The sequence below is a fragment of the Petromyzon marinus genome, unplaced genomic scaffold (assembly GCF_048934315.1).
Source record: "Petromyzon marinus isolate PM22_M1 ecotype Great Lakes invasive population unplaced genomic scaffold, UKy_Petmar_22M1.pri1.0 PM_Scaffold_29, whole genome shotgun sequence".
Classification (NCBI taxonomy): domain Eukaryota; kingdom Metazoa; phylum Chordata; class Hyperoartia; order Petromyzontiformes; family Petromyzontidae; genus Petromyzon; species Petromyzon marinus.
Window position 1 is genome coordinate 179,723 of NW_027423268.1, and position 17,604 is coordinate 197,326.

Here is a 17,604-nt window from a genome sequence, read left to right on the forward strand (position 1 = left end):
GTGACTGCAGTAATTCATATTCTTAGCTCTTTCGGTAAAGTCACGTTGAAGGGAAACAATAAAATACTAAAATATATATAAAACAATAAAAATATTTTATTGTTTCCCTTCAACGTGACTTTACCGAAAGAGCTAAGAATATAACTGACGCTGTTAGCAGGGATATACATATTAATAGCTATATTTCATATTCTTAGCTCTTTCGGTAAAGTCACGTTGAAGGGAAACAATAAAATAATAAAACATATATAAAACAATAAAAATTCTCACGACGTTTCGACCATAACACAAACGGTCGTCATCAGGTGTGTGGGTTTGCATTGATGTAGACCACCCTTGGCAGTGTCACCAAAGCTCGGGGCGACGTTGAGTGACGCAGAACCGGCCAGGGTGGTGACACCTGGGGACAACACGTTGGGTCTCACGCAGGCCGAGTGGGGGCGGCTGCAGGTAGAGGATGTGACATTGTTGAGCTTGCGGCGCCGCGCTGAGTTGAATCGCAAAGACCCTGCTCATTGGGGACTTCGCAGGTAGTCCCTCAGAAGGACTTTTGATGAGGTGGGACGAGGGGCTGCAGCATCACTGCATGGTGGTTCCCACTAGCCTGCAGGGGTCGGTTGATGCGGGTAGTACACGAGAATAAATTGTTACACCTCAGGGTTCCAAAAACGTTGCCATCTCTGCAGGTGTCTGATTTGTCGCGACTTGCTTGTCGGGCTTGGGAAGTGGTTGTCGGTGGGACGGAGGATGTCGGCGGCATTGTCGTTGACAAGCCATCACTCTGGCACCCTGGCACAATGTGGCCCAGTTGCTCACACCGGAAGCAATTCGTGGGTTCTTGCGGTAGAGGGGGTCGCCCTCTCTCTCTCTGCCTCCGATCTCGGGGCCGTCGTCGTGATGTCTCCTCCCTGCGTCGACCCCAGCCTCGCACTGCCACCGCCAAGTAGCTACACAAGGGAGCAGACATCGCGGCTCTCGCGATTGTTCACCTGAAGACGGGCGCTTGTGTTGCGTTCGAAACGCCGTCATTTATTTTATTTCTACCTACGTGATTTTACCGTAAGAACCAAAGAGTATAGTGACACATGCCACGGGCCCCGCGCTTTCAAGGGCCCCCCACTTTCAAAGCGAGGGGTGTCTCGGCCTCCCCTCGCCTCCACTGCAGGAATTTCCTCTGCACATTGGATGGTGGATCGAAGGCGGCTGCCATTTCGGAGGGTGCCTCGTCCTTTCTCGGGGATGTCTCGGAACGCTGCCAGAGCGTTATCGTCGAGGGCCGTCGGCAAGGCCCGTAGAGCCTCCTCCTCCTCCGTTCATCCAACAGATTCGTATGCTGCTTCGAACCGACAGGTAAAGGCGGTCCGGTCACATTCCCTCTGCCACGAATTCCCTGACCGGAGGTAAATGTCTGGGTCGGCCCGCCGCTCCCTCGTGTGCTGCCGGAGCGATCGTGCCTTGCGTCGTTTCCCGTGCTTTGCACGAATTGGGGGGGCCGTCGGACGCGCTGTGCCGTCAGTGGGCGAATTGGTGGCCAGATGACCGCGTGGTCTCCCCAGCGGGAACATCGGCGGCTTGAAACCACCCCGTCTAAGTCCCCTTCTCGCCGCAGCCGTGGGTAATTGTGCGTCGAGCTGCGCGACGGACACCAAGAGGCTCTAGTTATTCTCATCATGCTGATCGATGTCTCTTGATGTCTCTTGTATTCTGTTCATCTGCTTCCCATTCTAGTGCTGGTTCGTCTTCGTCATCTGGTTTTCCCGACTTTCGGCATGCAGGGGACCCATATTTGTTTCCAAGGAGCCGTGACGTAAAACATTGATTATATCACACTTAATATACATTTAGTAATCTAACTCGGGTCGCTGGGTAGGTAGTGCTGCGTGCTAAACATTGTGCTTGCGTTCCCCACACACAGACACGAGGTCACGTATGCACATGCAGAAACACCCACGCGCGTTTACACACGGACACTCACGATCACGCGCATTTTGTTTTTTACCAGCTAAGGCTCACTGAGCTATTTAGCACTTTTTTTAAGTGACCCAGTCGCAAATAAAATGTCAATGAAGTGTATTAAAGCTTTCGTGACTGCATAAAATTACTCATCATATATACGTGACTTTACCGAAAAAAACAATGAGTCAATGAAGTGTCTTATGTCGAAATATATTGCAGCCAAATACTCTAAACGCGTGTTTTTTAATGTGTATGGAAAAACCGGAGAACCTGTAGTGGATTGCCTTTATGAATCTTGGGGAGACCATAGAATCTAGGGGGTCTTGCAGCAGAAGGTTTTAAGGAGGGACGTTTAGTTGGTTCGATTAGGGAGGTCGAACTTGTGATGATCTTGTTGGTTTTTATAGTTAGGCTATTAGTAGGGTCATTTTTATTTTTTGAGTAACTTCCATCGTAGAGTAGGTTCTGGATTTTGTTGTTGTACGAATCTTTATCCATAATTACAGTAGCGTTTCCTTTGTCGGCTGAGAGGATGACTATATCACTTCTGTTTTTTTAAATTCGCGAGTTTAGAGCGTTCATTTTTGCTGATGTTGCTAATGGGTTTCTTAGCATTCTTAAGAATAGTGGCTATTTCAGCTCTCGCAACGTCTGCTTGGATGTGTCCTATGCCTTTAAGGGCCACATCGACCTGAGAGATGATATCATCTACAGGAATATGTTTCACCGCACGTCATGTTGCTCTCGTTTTGCGCTGAACAGCACACCATTCTAAAACCTAAAATGTTATGCCAAAAGGAAATATATCAGAACTCTGCTCTGTCTCTATGTATAAACAAAAGTATTATTTAGCACATTGGCCTATTGGCTTTTCAGTCCGTGTTTCACTGCTAAAATTAGTAATGGGCAGCCCCAAAACCCTCTTGCAGCCTCTCCATACAATAGCCATTGTTAACAGTTGATTGCATGCGATTCTGCATTACCCAAAATACCGTGCAGCATCTCCAATCTGTCGCGTTATTATGGCTGCCGTGGTCACGTGACGGACTCGATGGACCCCGAGGAGCGATTCGAAGGGCTGGTGGATGCCACCGACACCATCCTGGAGCGTGTGGTGAGTGAATCTTACTTTAGTACGAGTGCAGCTGGGCTAGTGCTGGGCTGATCTGTATTTCCATGAACTGTAGTGTTTTTCCACCGTGATTGCCACGCTCCCCTCTTATTGACCAGCTCTTGGTTCCCAGCAACCCTCGTCTGCCCGTATGGTCTTACTGTTGCTAAGCAGAGACACTGAAGTCTGAAATGCAAGGCGTTTGGATTGAAGACTACTTATGCTGATGTGGTTGTGTATTTTACACGTGTGTAGTTTGTACGTGTGACTGTGCTTGCTTATTGCACTTTGTATTGACGCTCAAGTACATGTCTGGTTGGGAGTATGGCGATGTGTGTGGTAATATGTGATGGTGTATATTTCTATGTTACTGGTTGTGTTTACATGTTGTGTTAATGTGTAATATGTAGGATGTATGGTTGCATTAGTCATCGGATGTGTGGAAATGCATGTATTGACCAAACCACCCTAGATCTCCAATGATTAGCAGGATTGTGCATGGATATTGCTTGCATGAATGATCACAATTCCTAATCGTTATTATATGTTCCCTGCACCTCCGATTAGCATGGTTGGCTACATATGGTGTGAAATAAGTTCAACATACAAAATTCATTTCATTCTCTACGTTCCCACATTGATGCTCCCCACCAACACACTAACCCACACTGAACAAATGTGAAGTATGGTCAATTAACCCCCTCAACCCAAATTGCATGGGGGAGGCCCTCATCGATGAAGTGCTGATTGAGTAAGTTGTAAATGGAGTTGTAAATAGGGTGTATGGTTGTTGCGACATGAGTAGTAGGTGTCATTTGATGTCATGTGATTGTTGAGTGTTGTATGTGATTGTATAATTTTTACGTGGCTTTTATGCCTTGTGTATACAATTGTGTAATTATGTCGCTGTGTGTAGTTACATAGTTGTGTTGTGTATGTGGTTGTGTCATTGTTTTGCTTCGTGTAGTGATTGTCGTCTGTTGTGCATGTGGTTGTGTAATAATTTTTCCCTGTGTGGTGCAGGGCACGTTGTTGGACGAGGTATCAGGGGTGAACAAAAATAAGGCCCCCGTGCTCCCCCAGGGAACCCTGCCCCCCAAGACCATCGTGTCCTCGTGGAATCGTCGGGTACACAAATACACGACATTCACGACGCAACACACGACGAGTATGCACTAAATTCACACGCCTTATACGTGAAGTGTTGGATCCTCGCTGTCTGAAGATCACAGGAGACGGTCTTAGATGATTGGCAGATGCACCAACTTTGACATACACACAACAAAGGCATTTGGGACCCCCACATACACAAGACATGTATGAAGTGGTTGGGTGGCTTACGATTAATACTGGATCAGAGATACTTGAGCTGGTACCACTGTGATCCTGGGTTTTAATCTGGGTTTCAGCCACCAAAATCTCAGGTGTATTGAGATGGTCTCCATCTAGTCACCAGAAGATTGAAAACACGTTTCAACCTTCTGTCAGTTCACTGCTGTATGACTATAATTAATATAAAACGTGACACGCTCAATTCAAAGCGTGTGTCTTAAACGTACAAATCAATTTTAATGAATCTGTATCGTTGCATGCCTAGTTGTCATCGACAGTGATCCGCTGACTCAACGTTTCAGTACTCTGCTGAGTCAGCATCTCAGCTCTCACGCAGAACCAGGAGTCTGCCTCGGCGCGAGGCCGCACATTCCACGCGCTGCAGGCCAAGAACATCGCACGGCCACAGCTCAGCTCCACGCAGAGAGTGGACAACTCAAACGTGCCTTTCCTGCCCAAGCTGCGTGTGAAGCCCAATGCCCTCAAGCCGCTGCCAGCAGGTACGGAAACACATCAGGGGTACATACGGCCCATCGGGCCAGATGGCATGCAACCACATTTCATACAACCCATGACTTTGATGTGTGTTGAAATGTTTTCGCACCGTCTTACGTAGCCAACCTGTGCTAATCAGAGGTGCGACTGCACTTTATATATCCCGTAACCACATGAGGCCGAGCATTTTGAAATGGCACTCAAAGAATATTCATCTCTCGCTGAATATTCATCACACTCGTACAAATAAGCACATATGTTAATATGTAATAAATGACTAATGCATCTCAAATCTTCTCATGCTGTGACATGGATCACTTTACCTAAAGAACCAAAGAGTATGGATCATTGCAGTCACGAAAACTTCAAATCTAGAATATTGCATAAAAGCTGTATAGTATGCAAATAATTACATCGAGGTGCATGCTGGGAATTACTGACAAGAAGAAGACGAATACAAACTGGAAAACAAATGGAAATAAAATATTGATTGTTTTGGGGAATCAAGTTGCCTTTGGCAGGTAGCTTTACTCAAAGGGATGGACAAGAATGGTAATTAAATAACAGCCAAAGGAGTGAATCTTTTAATATGACCACTGTGGTGAATGGGTGATGAGATTTGCTCATGCACAGACGTGATATGATTTGTTGAATCACTCGACAGTGAAGTATGGGGAGGCCTTTACCCAGCAGTGATAAACGACGGCTAATGAGGTTGGTGTGAATGTGTGTTTGTGTGATTGCAGCACTGCGTTTACGCCGGGACGTGCACCCGGATGACCTGGACGTACCTCCCGCCCTCGCTGACCTCCTGCACCAGCAGCGTACGCATACACAGGAAGACGTGTACGTACACACACACACTAACATACAGACACACGCACAGATGCACACACCAATACCATCGGAGGCACAAAGATATGTACTCATGCATGCATCAACACAATAAGATGAATGTATATACGTACTAATGCAGGCACATAAAACAACAACAAGCACAATTTACCACTAGTGCTAGGCTAGGTACACTCTGAGGCCACGTGAAGTGTTGAAGGCTCACTGGCAGGAGATAATATAGATTGTTGTGCTGTTTGTGAGCACTTATGAAGATTGGCACAGCACACAAGGGGGTAGTGTGGGAAACACCATGCCGAGGTGCTGGTTATCTCCCCATTACGGATGTACAGTATATACACTGCACCAGGTACTCATTCAAGGCGGAGTTCACCTAGCAAAGGCTCAAGACCAGTTCAGAAATTCTCCAATTGTAATGTGAGGCGCAAATATATCGACTCATACACTGATGTAAACAGTTGCGCAAAGATGTGTACACTTAAATCTTGACTTAAAGCTTTCGTGACTGCAGGAATTCATATTATTTGGGTATTTTGGTAAAGCCACGTAGATAGATCAAATAATAAAAAATAATAAAGATAGAAATAATAAAAATAATAACAATATCACGACGTTTCGATCGCAACACAAGCAATCGTCATATGGTGACGATTGCTTACAAGCAAATTCCTTAAATTGACATGCTAATCTCTCACAATGTAATGGCCACCCCCACAGCTTCATTTGTCAAGATTTACCTGATCTTATTACACAGACACGATTTCAACCGAGAAGATGGGTACAAACCGAGCAATCATTGGAAGGACGTTATTAACCAGTTTAGGTCATAACTGGCTGTGATGTTCCCTCTCTACTTACCTATGTGAGCAGTTACATTTCAACTCTCTGCGTTACATTCACTAACACAACCACTTTTAGAGGTGTTAGTAAATGGCGGCTTGCCATCCTTTTCCACCTCCATGTGGCAATGTTCTTGCCGAGCTCTCTCCGAGCTTACATTGACAAGCAAATTTCTTACATTGACATGCTAATCTCTTACAATGACAAGCAAATGTCTTACATTGACAAGCAAATCTCTTACATTGACATGCTAATCTCTTACATTGACATGCTAATCTCTCAAAATACAATGGCCACCCCCACAGCTTCGTTTGTCAAGATTTACCCGATCTTACATTTACATACAAATTTAATCTCTAGCCCGCCCACTGACCCTTCCGCTACACCCATCCCAAACCTTTATAACTCCTTAGCAGCGCTCCCACCATATATTCTCAGCAGCTCTCCTGCGATATTTCTCACCTGATGACAATAGCTTGTGTTGTGATCAAAACGTCGTGATATTGTTATTTTTTATCTTTATTATTTTTTATTATTTGATCTATCTATGTGGCTTCAACGAAAGACCCAAAGAATATGTGTACGGTTACATGCAGACACACAAATGCAAATTAGATACACAAACAAATAGACATTGGTACACACCAGTGTGTATTTGTGTTTCATACAAGTGTGCTTCTGTCCTGTGACTTCCCATCAGTGAGTATTCACTGATCGTCATGGCTTTGGAATGCACCTTGCCTGGTGCTGATGGTGTGCTGATGGTACCAGCCAGTGCTGAATTGTTGCTGCTGTTGTGTGCCCATGTGTGCGTGCAGCTTTGCCCACCATACCAGTTTGAGCTGGAGAGTTTCACTCCCAGTGAGGAGCTCCTTCAAGAGCCAGAACCACAGGTGAACACACACGTACACACAAGTACACACACGAATGTATATATACATACAAAGACAAAGATCCCCCATATAACCTGAACATACTTTTGCGGCAAGTGCTGTTAGCGAGCACCTCCGAAGGCCGGCATGGCAAACGAGGGGCTGGGTGGTCGATACCACACCCGGCCACCTTTATCTCTTCAGTACTAATGTTTACGCACTGCACCATTTACTCAGTTGAGGCTGAGTCGACCAAGGGGATGCCCAGAACCGGTTCAAGTGATCGTCACTGGTGTTGGCTTTGAGCAGGAATCGAACTTGGGTCGCTGGGTTCATAGCGTAGTGCGCTACCGCTCCTCACATACACGTATAAACACAACAAAGTGCTGGTGTTACTGCTGGTGATGTTACTTTTAACAGTGTTGATGGAGATGATGAACATGGAGCTGGTAGTGGTTGTTGATGTTATTGTTGATGGTGCTGATGTTGTTGGTTCTGCTTGTGATGTTGATGGTCTTGATGGTGCCGTTGAGCAGAAGTTCCGGCCTCTGGAGGAGACGCCACTGACCTTAGTGACCTCCTTGGAAGAACTAGCGCAGGTCAACGAAAAGCTGCTCCAGTGCAAGGAGTTCGCTGTGGACTTTGAGTTAAGGGCGGTGTGAGTGTGTGTATGTGTCGGCGTGAGTGTCAGTTTGTGGGAAGCTGTAGTGTAGTGGTTAGCATGCTACACTATGAACCCCGCCACCCGAGTTCGATTCCCACTCATGGGCAACACCCGTGACAATTATCTGAACCGGTCCTGGGCCTCTCCTAGTTTGACTCGGCCTCAATTGAGTACCTGGTGCGATGTTTAAAAACATTGCCGCTTGGGAGACAAAGGCGGCCGGGCATGGATGCTGGCCACCCAACCCCTCGTGTGCCGTTTCGGCCTTCATAGGTGCTCTCTAACAGCACTTGTCCCAACAGTCTGTTAAAGCTCTACGGGGGATCTGTGTTTGTTGTCTGGGTGAGTGCCAGCATGTGTGTGTGACGTGTGTGGTCGTATAATATCGAGTTGTGATGTGCGGTTGGTTTGTTGGATTGTGCCGTCTGTGTGCTTTCGTCCCGCTCGACCGCCTATCTGCCTCTTCTACTGTTGTTTGTCCGCCGACCGTTGAGCGGCTATTCCTGTGCGTGGCCCCGTAGCATCACTCATACCGTTCCTTCCTGGGCATCACCTGCCTCATGCAAATCTCGACGCGCGAAGAGGACTTCATTATCGACACACTGATGCTGCGCGACGACCTGCACATCCTCAACGAGGCCTTCACCAACCCCAACAAAATTGTCAAGGTGAGAGGCACGCGTGCACGTAGACATGCATAAACAAAATAAGCGAGTGAGACAGCAAAACAAGGAGAGAGACATCCCTCTCCCTCGCCGACTTTGTAGCACGACGCCTGGGTCCCTCCAGCTTGCTGCCAATGTATCATTGCACTGCCTGCACACTCGATATGAATGCCATTGGGTGAATGTTTGCAACAATACATTGCACTTGTATTGCACCTAAAGCGTAACAAACATCTCGGGGCGCAGAATTACACGGGGAGAACAGGAGGGAGCAGATTTTTATTTATTTATTTAAAGCTTTCGTGGCCGCAGGGATTCATATTCTTGGTTCTTTCGGTAAAGTCACCACGTAGAAGGGCAACACTAAAATAATAAAAATATAAAACAATAAAATTCTTGCTGTGGTTTTCACACCTGATGATGATTGCTTGTGTTGCAGTCGAAACGTCGTGAGAATTTTATTGTTTTATATTTGTATTATTTTATTGCTTCCCTTCTACGTGGTGGTGACTTTACCGAAAGGACCAAAGAATAGGAGGGAGCAGGTCGGAGCGAGCAAGGGAAATAGAGAAAGGAAGCAATTAAGGGGGGCTGGCTGCAGCCATGCCTTGTTGACAGCGGCGGCGGCGACGATGGTTACTAGGAACGTTGTAACCATATCTTGAGCACCGGCCACGTGAGAGGCGTGGTGCTTGACGCGGCGACGCAGTGGCACAGTGATTGCCCCGGTGACGTGGTGATTGACGCTGCGGTGTGGCGGGGGCGCAGGTTTTCCACGGAGCGGACTCGGACATTGAGTGGCTGCAACGTGACCTGGGCCTGTACGTGGTGGGCCTGTTCGAACACGCACCCAGCGGCGCGCTCCCTCGGCCTCGCCAGAAACTCGCTCGCCCACCTCCTCATGCACTACTGCAGCCTGTCTACCGACAAGCAGTACCAGCTGGCTGACTGGCGCATCCGGTACGCACGCCGCACTTGCTCGAACCTCTGCATACGCGCGCGCATGCACGGGCTAACTTGTACACCTGTACAAAAACAAAGGCAAAGATCCCCTGTATAGCCTCAACTAATTGTTGGGGAAAGTGCTGTGAAGGAGGGGGTGGGTGGCCAGTAGCATGCACGGCCGCCTTTGTCTCCCCAGTGGTGATGTTTACACACCGCTACACCAGGTACTCATTTGAGGCTGAGTCGAGCTAGTGGAGGGCCGGGACCGGTTCAGATAATTGTCACAGGTGTTGGCCGTGAGTAGAAATCGAACTCGTTTCACCAGGTTCATAGCACAGGGTGCTAGCCGATACTCTACTGCTTACACATTCACACACAAGGACAAAGATCCCCCGTGTCGCCTGAATAGACTGCTGAATCTAGTTGGCCAGGGTGAGGAATTGAAGTCCCATCACTGGGTTCATAGAACAGTACATATGAAGCACTTTCACCCCCCCCCTCCTCAAGTTATCTTAGCGAGCCCCTATTAAGGCTGGCACAATGTTTGAGAGGGTAATGTGGTAAGCATCATGCCTGACCTCCTTTGTTTCCCCAGTGCTGATGTTCATATCTTATACTAGGTACTCATTTAAGGCCCAGTCAGTCTTGGGGGAGGTCCAATACTGGTTACTATATCACTCCCAAATGATGTTAGCCTTCACCGGAAATGAAACATGGGTCAACAGATAAATGTTGCGGTACTTTAATATCTGCGTCTCATACACACTCGCATGCACACACTCACACACAAACACATACACACTCACAATTGCATACACACGCACACAAACACTTGCACACTTCCACGTATGCACGCCACACACACACAGGCCTCTCCTGCCAGACATGCTGCACTATGCGCGTGCCGACACGCACTACCTGCTGTACGTGTACGACCGCGTCCGCGCCGACCTGCTCACCAAGGCGCTGGGCCGACCCAACCTCCTGCAGCTTGTGTGGGACCAGAGCCGAACTGTGGCCCTCAAGGTGAGTGGCGCGTGGGCAATGGCTGAGCCAGGATTTTCAGGTGGGGGGGGGGGGGGCAACCCCTCCAGCAATGAAAAAAGATAGTGTTAGTAAGTAAGGACTTGTCCCTTGGTTTTTATTTGACGCGTAGTGCGGCGATGGCGCAGCCATCGATTGAGGGTCGAGTTCGAACCGCGTTGTGTGATCGGCTTCGCGCTCGCTGAAGGTGTTGATGCCTTCAGGGAAGTCGTGTCCTGTATACGCAACTGCGCACAATTCTGTGAGTCACTTATAACTGCTTTGCCGTTACTTATTACCAATTATGGACTCGGACTATTGTCCTATCATCTCATAGAGTCCCTGACACGTAATAATATGCTACAAAGTGGCAGTGAAGGTCGCAAAATGCCGATCGGATCATTGGGGGGGCACGTGCCACCCCACCCCCCACTGGCTCCACCAGTGAGCAAGTTGCAAGCCTATCTTTGTAAGCAAATCCACCATTCTCACTCTCGATCGGGACAGTTTTCCCACCTCTCCAAAAATATTGTTTATTCCGTTACAAGTCCTCAAGCAATAAATAAAGAATATATTTATCTTTTTTACTAGATCAACGAAGTGATATAGTTCATGGTGTAATGTGTGTAGACTATTGTCCTATCATCTCATAGAGTCCCTGGAACGTAATAATATGCTACACAGTGGCAGTGGAGGGGGTCTCAAAATGCCGATTTATGTTCAATGTGGTGACTCGGGCCCGCCGTACCGTTTTAATGTTCATGCATCCTAATTAGTGCATTCGCGATAAAAATTCCCACAGGAAACATTGGTTACCGACTTTCAGAACTGGTAATTGATGCTGAAAACAATTACCAGTTAACCGATGATCGTTTTAACAACCCTGGTAATTATTGCTGCCGCTGTCACTACTTGCGTGGTTCCATCTCCCTCTCTCTCCCTGTGTGCGTCTGTGTGTGTGTCTCAGCGCTACCACAAGCCGGTGTTCACCGAGGACTCCTACCTGGAGCTGCTGCACAAGCACAAACAGCCACTGGATGTGCAGCAGAGCAGCGCCGCCCGGCTCCTGTACGCCTGGCGCTACCGCACGGCACGCGCCGAGGACGAGAGCACGGGGTGAGAGCGCACGCGGCGCTGAAATAGCCGTGTACTGCACTGCATAGCATAGTGCAGCAAAGCACGGGACTTTCCAACAGCGTAGAATAACACAGCAAACGGAACAACACCACAGTGTTCAAAATTTTTAACTTGATTTATCAGAATATTTATTTAGACTGGAGGAATCCGATGAGCTATGAACTCTTTATCACAGATGTCCAGAGTAGCGACAAATGTATGAATATAAAGTATATAAGTACAAATTGCATAATTACATTAATTACTGTAGATTTTTTAACACTCAATGCACTTTAGGGCAAGGCAGCAAAACAACAACAAAAACGATCCAAGACCGCACCAAAACAACACACAGTCTAAATTTTGATTTAAAACTTTCGTGACTGCAGTAATTCATATTCTTAGCTCTTTCGGTAAAGTCACGTTGAAGGGAAACAATAAATAATAAAATATTTATAAAACAATAAAAATTATCACGACGTTTCGACCATAACACATTAAAATGGAAATATCGATACACGGGTGTTTATAATATAGCACAGTCAAACACTGGGGTGTACGACGCAGCACTTTTTAATTTACCTGATCGTGATCCTGAACCAGTTGTAGAAACTTCACATTCCAGTGCCGTAGGTCAATGGTTGCGTAGTACGATTACTGTCGCTGTTGCGTTGTTGGGCCTGTACGGCCTGTGTGATTGTTGTTATTGCTGAGATGTGCATTGTGCCCTGGCCTGACCAGTGTGTGTTGTGCTGTTGCTGTCACAGATAAGTCCTCCCAAACCACATGTTCATGAAGATCGCAGAGGAGATGCCTCGGTAAGCCGCGCACGGTTGTGGTGGGGCCGGTGGTGGCAGGGACAGTTGGGATGGTGGTGCGAGTGATACCCATGATGGTATTGACAGCGGTGGTAAGATTCGCCCTCCAACAACAACGAAGGTCAGAAGAGCGATGCTCACAATAAAGAGCGGAGTGCCGGGCGGCTAAAATGCAGCAAGTTGGCACAGTCGCGTGCACAGCTGGTGCATCTGCCCCAGTCATTGCAGTCAGTCAACCCATGGCACCTGGCTCTGTTCCGTGAGCTCCTGTTAACGAGCCTTCGACACTGCACGTGGCTTCGGAGTGCACCTGGCCTGAGACAACCGCCGTGGTGATGTCACCGCCACTTATTGGCATATGGCGCCTGTTCTTGTTGTTGGTAATAGTGGTGGTGGCTGATGATTGTGCTGGTAGTAGTGAGAGTGGTAGTGATAGTGTTGATGGTGGTGCCACTCATAATGTTTTGATGTGGATGGTGATCTGGATGCTGGTGATGATATGGATATGGTGATAGTATGATGGTGATGATGAAGGTTGCATTGTGGTAATAGCATTGGTTAGTATGATCCTGATAATGACCAGGCTATATATATGTACGCCAGACAAGACAGGCTTTACGTACGTATGCCAGCCTGAACACAATATACATACGTACGCCAGGATGAACAGGCTATACATACTCATTGGTTTTTTCGGTAAAGTCACGTATGTAGAAATACAATAAATAATATAATTTTATATATTAAAATTATATTATTTATATTAATAAATAATATAATTTTATTGTATTTCTACATACGTGACTTTACCGAAAAAACCAATGAGTAATTTTATGCAGTCACGAAAACTTTAATACTTTATTAGGCTATACATTCATAGACTTTCCTGAGCTGCCTATACGCACGTACGCCAGAATGAACAATATACGTATGTACACCAGCATGAATAGGATATATGTACGCCATCTTGAACGGATATGCTTTTGCCAGTATCAACGGCTATATGCACCCTAGTCCATGCCATTGCTGTTTGATGCAAGACAGAGAGGGAGTGCTGGCTTGTTGTAACGTTGTGCTGTTTCTGTGAGATTGTGTTGTTGCTGTGACGTGGTTTTGCCGTGATGTTGCATTGCTCTGGCGTTGTGTTGTGACGCGTGTCGCTGCTCTAACATGTTGACATCGTCGTTGCCGACGCAGGGAGCTGCAGGGCGTGCTCGCGTGCTGCAATCCGGTGCCGCCCCTCTTGAGGCAGAACGCCAATGAGCTGTGGCAGCTCGTCAAGCAGGCACGCCTCGTCCCGCTCATCAAGGTGAGCGCAGAAGCGGAGGCGGCTCGGTGGAGCAGCGAGGGGTTCATAATGGACAGCCACGGTTGAGATACGGATGAAGGATAGATAGGGCAAGAGAGTCGGAGAACGAGAACAGAGACAAAAGAGTGGGAGACAGAGACTGAAAGTCATAGGGGGAGAGGGATAGCGAGCGGTCAGAGGCAGAATGTTCATAAATAAATATAATCAAACATTTAATATAATCTTGATTTGAAGCTTTCGTGACTGCGGGAATCCATACTCTTTGGTTCTTTCGGTAAAGTCACGTAGGTAGAAAAATATTAGATCACGACGTTTCGATCGCAACACAAGCAATCGTCATCAGGTGGGACAACCACACCAACTGCTGAAGACAGCAGTGGGACAACCACACCAACTGCTGTCTTCAGCAGTTGGTGTGGTTGTCCCACCTGATGACGATTGCTTGTGTTGCGATCGAAACGTCGTAATCTATTGTTTTTCTACCTACCTGACTTTACCGAAAGAACCAAAGAGTATGGATTTAATATAGGTGGTGACTGGGTGGCTCCTGGGGCCAATACTGGGTCAAACACAATGATCCGGCACTGTTTCAATAATAATTTTTTTACTTGTGACACACTGCACATTATTCGCTCACTCGAAGCGAGAGAACAACTCAGAGGCGTGAGGAGGAACCACAGACGAGCGGGAAAGGCTACCAGGCGGTGAGCCTCTGCCAAATTTCCCCCCAAACTTTGTGGTCGTCTATATATGAAGGTGTTATCAACCAATTAATGAGTGTTTACATATGCGAGGGAACCGGAGTTCCTGGAGAAAACCCACACATGCGAGGAGGCAACAGTCGATCCCATACAGAACGAATAGATGAAGTCAACCTTTGCTGTACCCCCTTCTAGCAGGCCATGCTATGACACCTGAAAAGCAACGGGAAGGGAGTTTAACAACATTTGTGTGATCCACCCACCCTTGTTGCCTCCATAGTGCTGGGTTACAGGACTTCGCCACCAACACCACCCGGCTAAGATCCTAGGTTTTGGATCTTGGGAGTTTCAGCCACCCGTGGTTAAACGACGTTCACAAATGTAGCGAGTTGATGGTCACAACCAGGCACAAGTGACTGCAAAAGTAATGACTCGTTGCAGTAAAGGTTGCGTTTGTTTAATAATCTTTGCTGCTGTTCCCGCAGAGCGAAACGCCCATCAAGGCTCCATCGAGAACATTCATCACCCGGACAGAGGTGACCAGAGACCAAAACTCATCACACAAATGCCCTCTTTACTTGCGATTATAAACTCTACATCTCATTTTCTCATCCGGCACAGAACTCTCATTTGTGGTTCTTTTTTTTAATTCCACGTCCCAAAACCGTCGTGACAATGAGGAGCTCAGTTCATGTCCGTCCTTAGAGTGTGACTAATGTTACGATTGTCGTGTAGGTTGACACCCCTGTGTGATTTTGTTGGTTCATTGCCTGACCCTGACAGTACAATCTAGATGTTTCAATCCCCCAAAGGTGACATTAATGGTATCATTTGTATGCCCACCCTAGTGTGGCACTGATTGTTCAATCAATTTTCTTCTGTGTTTTGACAGCGATTGGAAAACCCTCTCTTGTGTCCTCACGATGGCTTATCATTGGACGACAGGCAGCCAATCACAAGGCACGGTACTGAAGGTAGCTCACACTTAGTTGTGCTGGTTATATCGGCAAAGCTCATGATATGGATTATATATTTTTTATTCGTGACCAGTGATGTGTACACCTAGCCTGTCACGAGTAAATTTCATTTTATTGACATGAAAAAATACCGTGCTTTTTTTTAATATCACACTTATAATTTGAGTAGTAATCATACAAATAATTGCCATGTTCTGCGTACAAATTAAACATAATTTAGTGAAATAAATAACAAGTAATGTCCTGACTGCATTTACAGTGGGGCACAAGCAAAATAACAAAATACTTTTCAGTAACATTGTCCTAAAAGTAAAACTTACATAATAGGTGATGTTTTAAGCAATGACCCTTCTTTGGCTGCTGCGTGTATGTGCGTATTATTTCTGTGACTATCTTTGCGTCTATGTCTGTGTTCAATTGCGTGCATTTCCATTCATATGTGTGTGTATTCATTCCTGTATCTCTGTTAACGTGTCTTTATTTGCCTGTCTGCATGCGTACGTTTTGTGTGTCAGCGGTTGCAACAGGTGTGTGGCCCTGTATATTATTGCTTGTGTGTGGGTGTGTGTGTTCACGTGTGTATTGTTCAGTCTGTATCTCTGTGCATCTTCTGTGCTAGCTTATGTCTGTATGTCACTAGAGAGCGGCTGTGCAGTGGTAGTGTGTAGTGGCACGATCCTGATGGCCTAAGTTCCATTCCCGGTCACGACGAACAGCAGTAGTTTAGCTGGTTAGCGTGCTGCACTATTAACCTGGCGACCCAAGTTCGATTGCTGCTTATGGCCAACACCGGTGACGAATATCTAAACCGGTCCTGGGGCTCCCTTAGATTAATTCAGCCTTAAATGAGTACTCAGTGCGTGTAAAGCATCAGCACTGGGGAGACAAAGGTGGCTGGGTGTAGTGTTGGTCCTCCCATCCCCTTCGTGTTCTGTGCTGACCTTCGTAGATGCTCGCTAACAGCACTTGCCCTAAAAGTCTTTTCAAAGCTATATTGAGGATCTTTGACTTTTGTCTTTGTGTGGTGCAGTGGAGGGAGCACGGAGGGCGGTGCCTGCCACGCGCCCGGTCCTCACCCTGTTTGACGTGAGCCCAACATCCTCACACGACCACAACCAACCCATGTCTCATCTCCCACACCGCTGGCGAAAGCACTTTGTGTGTGATCTCGTGTGCTGTAGCTTTCTGTACCGTGCTGTGTTTGCTGTGTTAGCCATCATGTGCTGGGGCGTTCTGTGTGTTCTCTTGTGTGCTGTCGCATTCTGAGCTGTGCTGAAATTGCTGTCATGTTGCTGTAGTGCGCTGCGATGTGCTGTAGCGCTCTGCGCTCTGCTGTGGTGTGCAGAACAGCGAAGAGCAGCAGAACGAGGCTCGCACTGCTCAGAGCTCCACGTCCCAGATGAAGGCAGCGCGTGTCCTGCAGACGTTCGTCAACCCCTTTGGCATGGTGAGACATGGGGAGACAGGGACATGTGGAGGCACAGGGGTAGTTGAGTGGCATTGAGATTCATGGACTTTGAGACACGGGAATTACAAGGACACCAAGACAATGCAGCGATACAAGCGACTTAGGGACGTGGGGAACACACAGGAGGCATGGTAAATGAGAGACAGATAGGAGGCATAGAGACACAATATTAGCACAGGGTCACACGTGACACGGGGTCACTTAGGATTTGGATAAAACGGTCTTTATTGACGCACAAATCCTGGAAACATGAAGACGTGGGGACTCGAGGAAGTGGTTGAAAATAAAAAGTTCGCTTGTGCATCTGTTCATGTGCTTGTGCTTGCAGTATCTACCATCCAGTGACGGGAAATCTCTGCCATTTCAAGAAAAGAAATTGGATCCTAACTCAAAAGTGTTTGAGGTAACACGTGATTGTTGTGTGCTAACATCTTGCTCACATCTCCATCATCATCAT

General features: G+C 47.0%; 3 protein-coding genes across 9 annotated transcripts in view; all 3 read left to right on the plus strand.

Moving 5' to 3' along the window:
* The first annotated feature begins 474 nt into the window (after window positions 1-474).
* On the plus strand, window positions 475-8,746 carry LOC142923118 (exosome complex component 10-like). Of its 2 annotated transcripts, none has more exons than XM_076064057.1 (8): window positions 475-1,350; window positions 2,956-3,070; window positions 4,091-4,195; window positions 4,737-4,899; window positions 5,641-5,740; window positions 7,408-7,482; window positions 7,998-8,107; window positions 8,647-8,746. In XM_076064057.1, the coding sequence occupies exons 1-7, from the start codon at window positions 1,331-1,333 to the stop codon at window positions 8,026-8,028; spliced, it is 609 nt and encodes a 202-aa protein (XP_075920172.1). In that variant the 5' UTR covers window positions 475-1,330; the 3' UTR covers window positions 8,029-8,107; window positions 8,647-8,746. The 2 variants fall into 2 exon arrangements, with proteins under 2 accessions (XP_075920172.1, XP_075920171.1); XM_076064056.1 differs by lacking the exon at window positions 475-1,350 and adding an exon at window positions 1,432-1,807.
* Window positions 8,193-15,675, plus strand: LOC142923125 (exosome complex component 10-like). The gene is given in 9 exon segments (XM_076064066.1): window positions 8,193-8,210; window positions 8,647-8,793; window positions 9,559-9,633; window positions 9,635-9,750; window positions 10,605-10,761; window positions 11,726-11,874; window positions 12,642-12,692; window positions 13,890-14,001; window positions 15,188-15,675. Coding segments are annotated over 9 exon segments (930 nt in total). The 3' UTR covers window positions 15,293-15,675.
* A 1,372-nt stretch (window positions 15,676-17,047) lies between these two features.
* The window catches only part of LOC142923105 (uncharacterized), a 43,856-nt gene continuing 43,299 nt past the window's right edge, over window positions 17,048-17,604 (plus strand). For 5 of the 6 annotated variants that reach the window (XM_076064022.1, XM_076064025.1, XM_076064024.1 and 2 more), the window contains exon 1: window positions 17,475-17,541. The gene's annotated coding sequence lies outside the window, so the exon portion shown is untranslated. Of the gene's footprint in view, window positions 17,127-17,474; window positions 17,542-17,604 lie in introns of those variants that run through there. The other variant, XM_076064023.1, reaches the window with a different exon arrangement.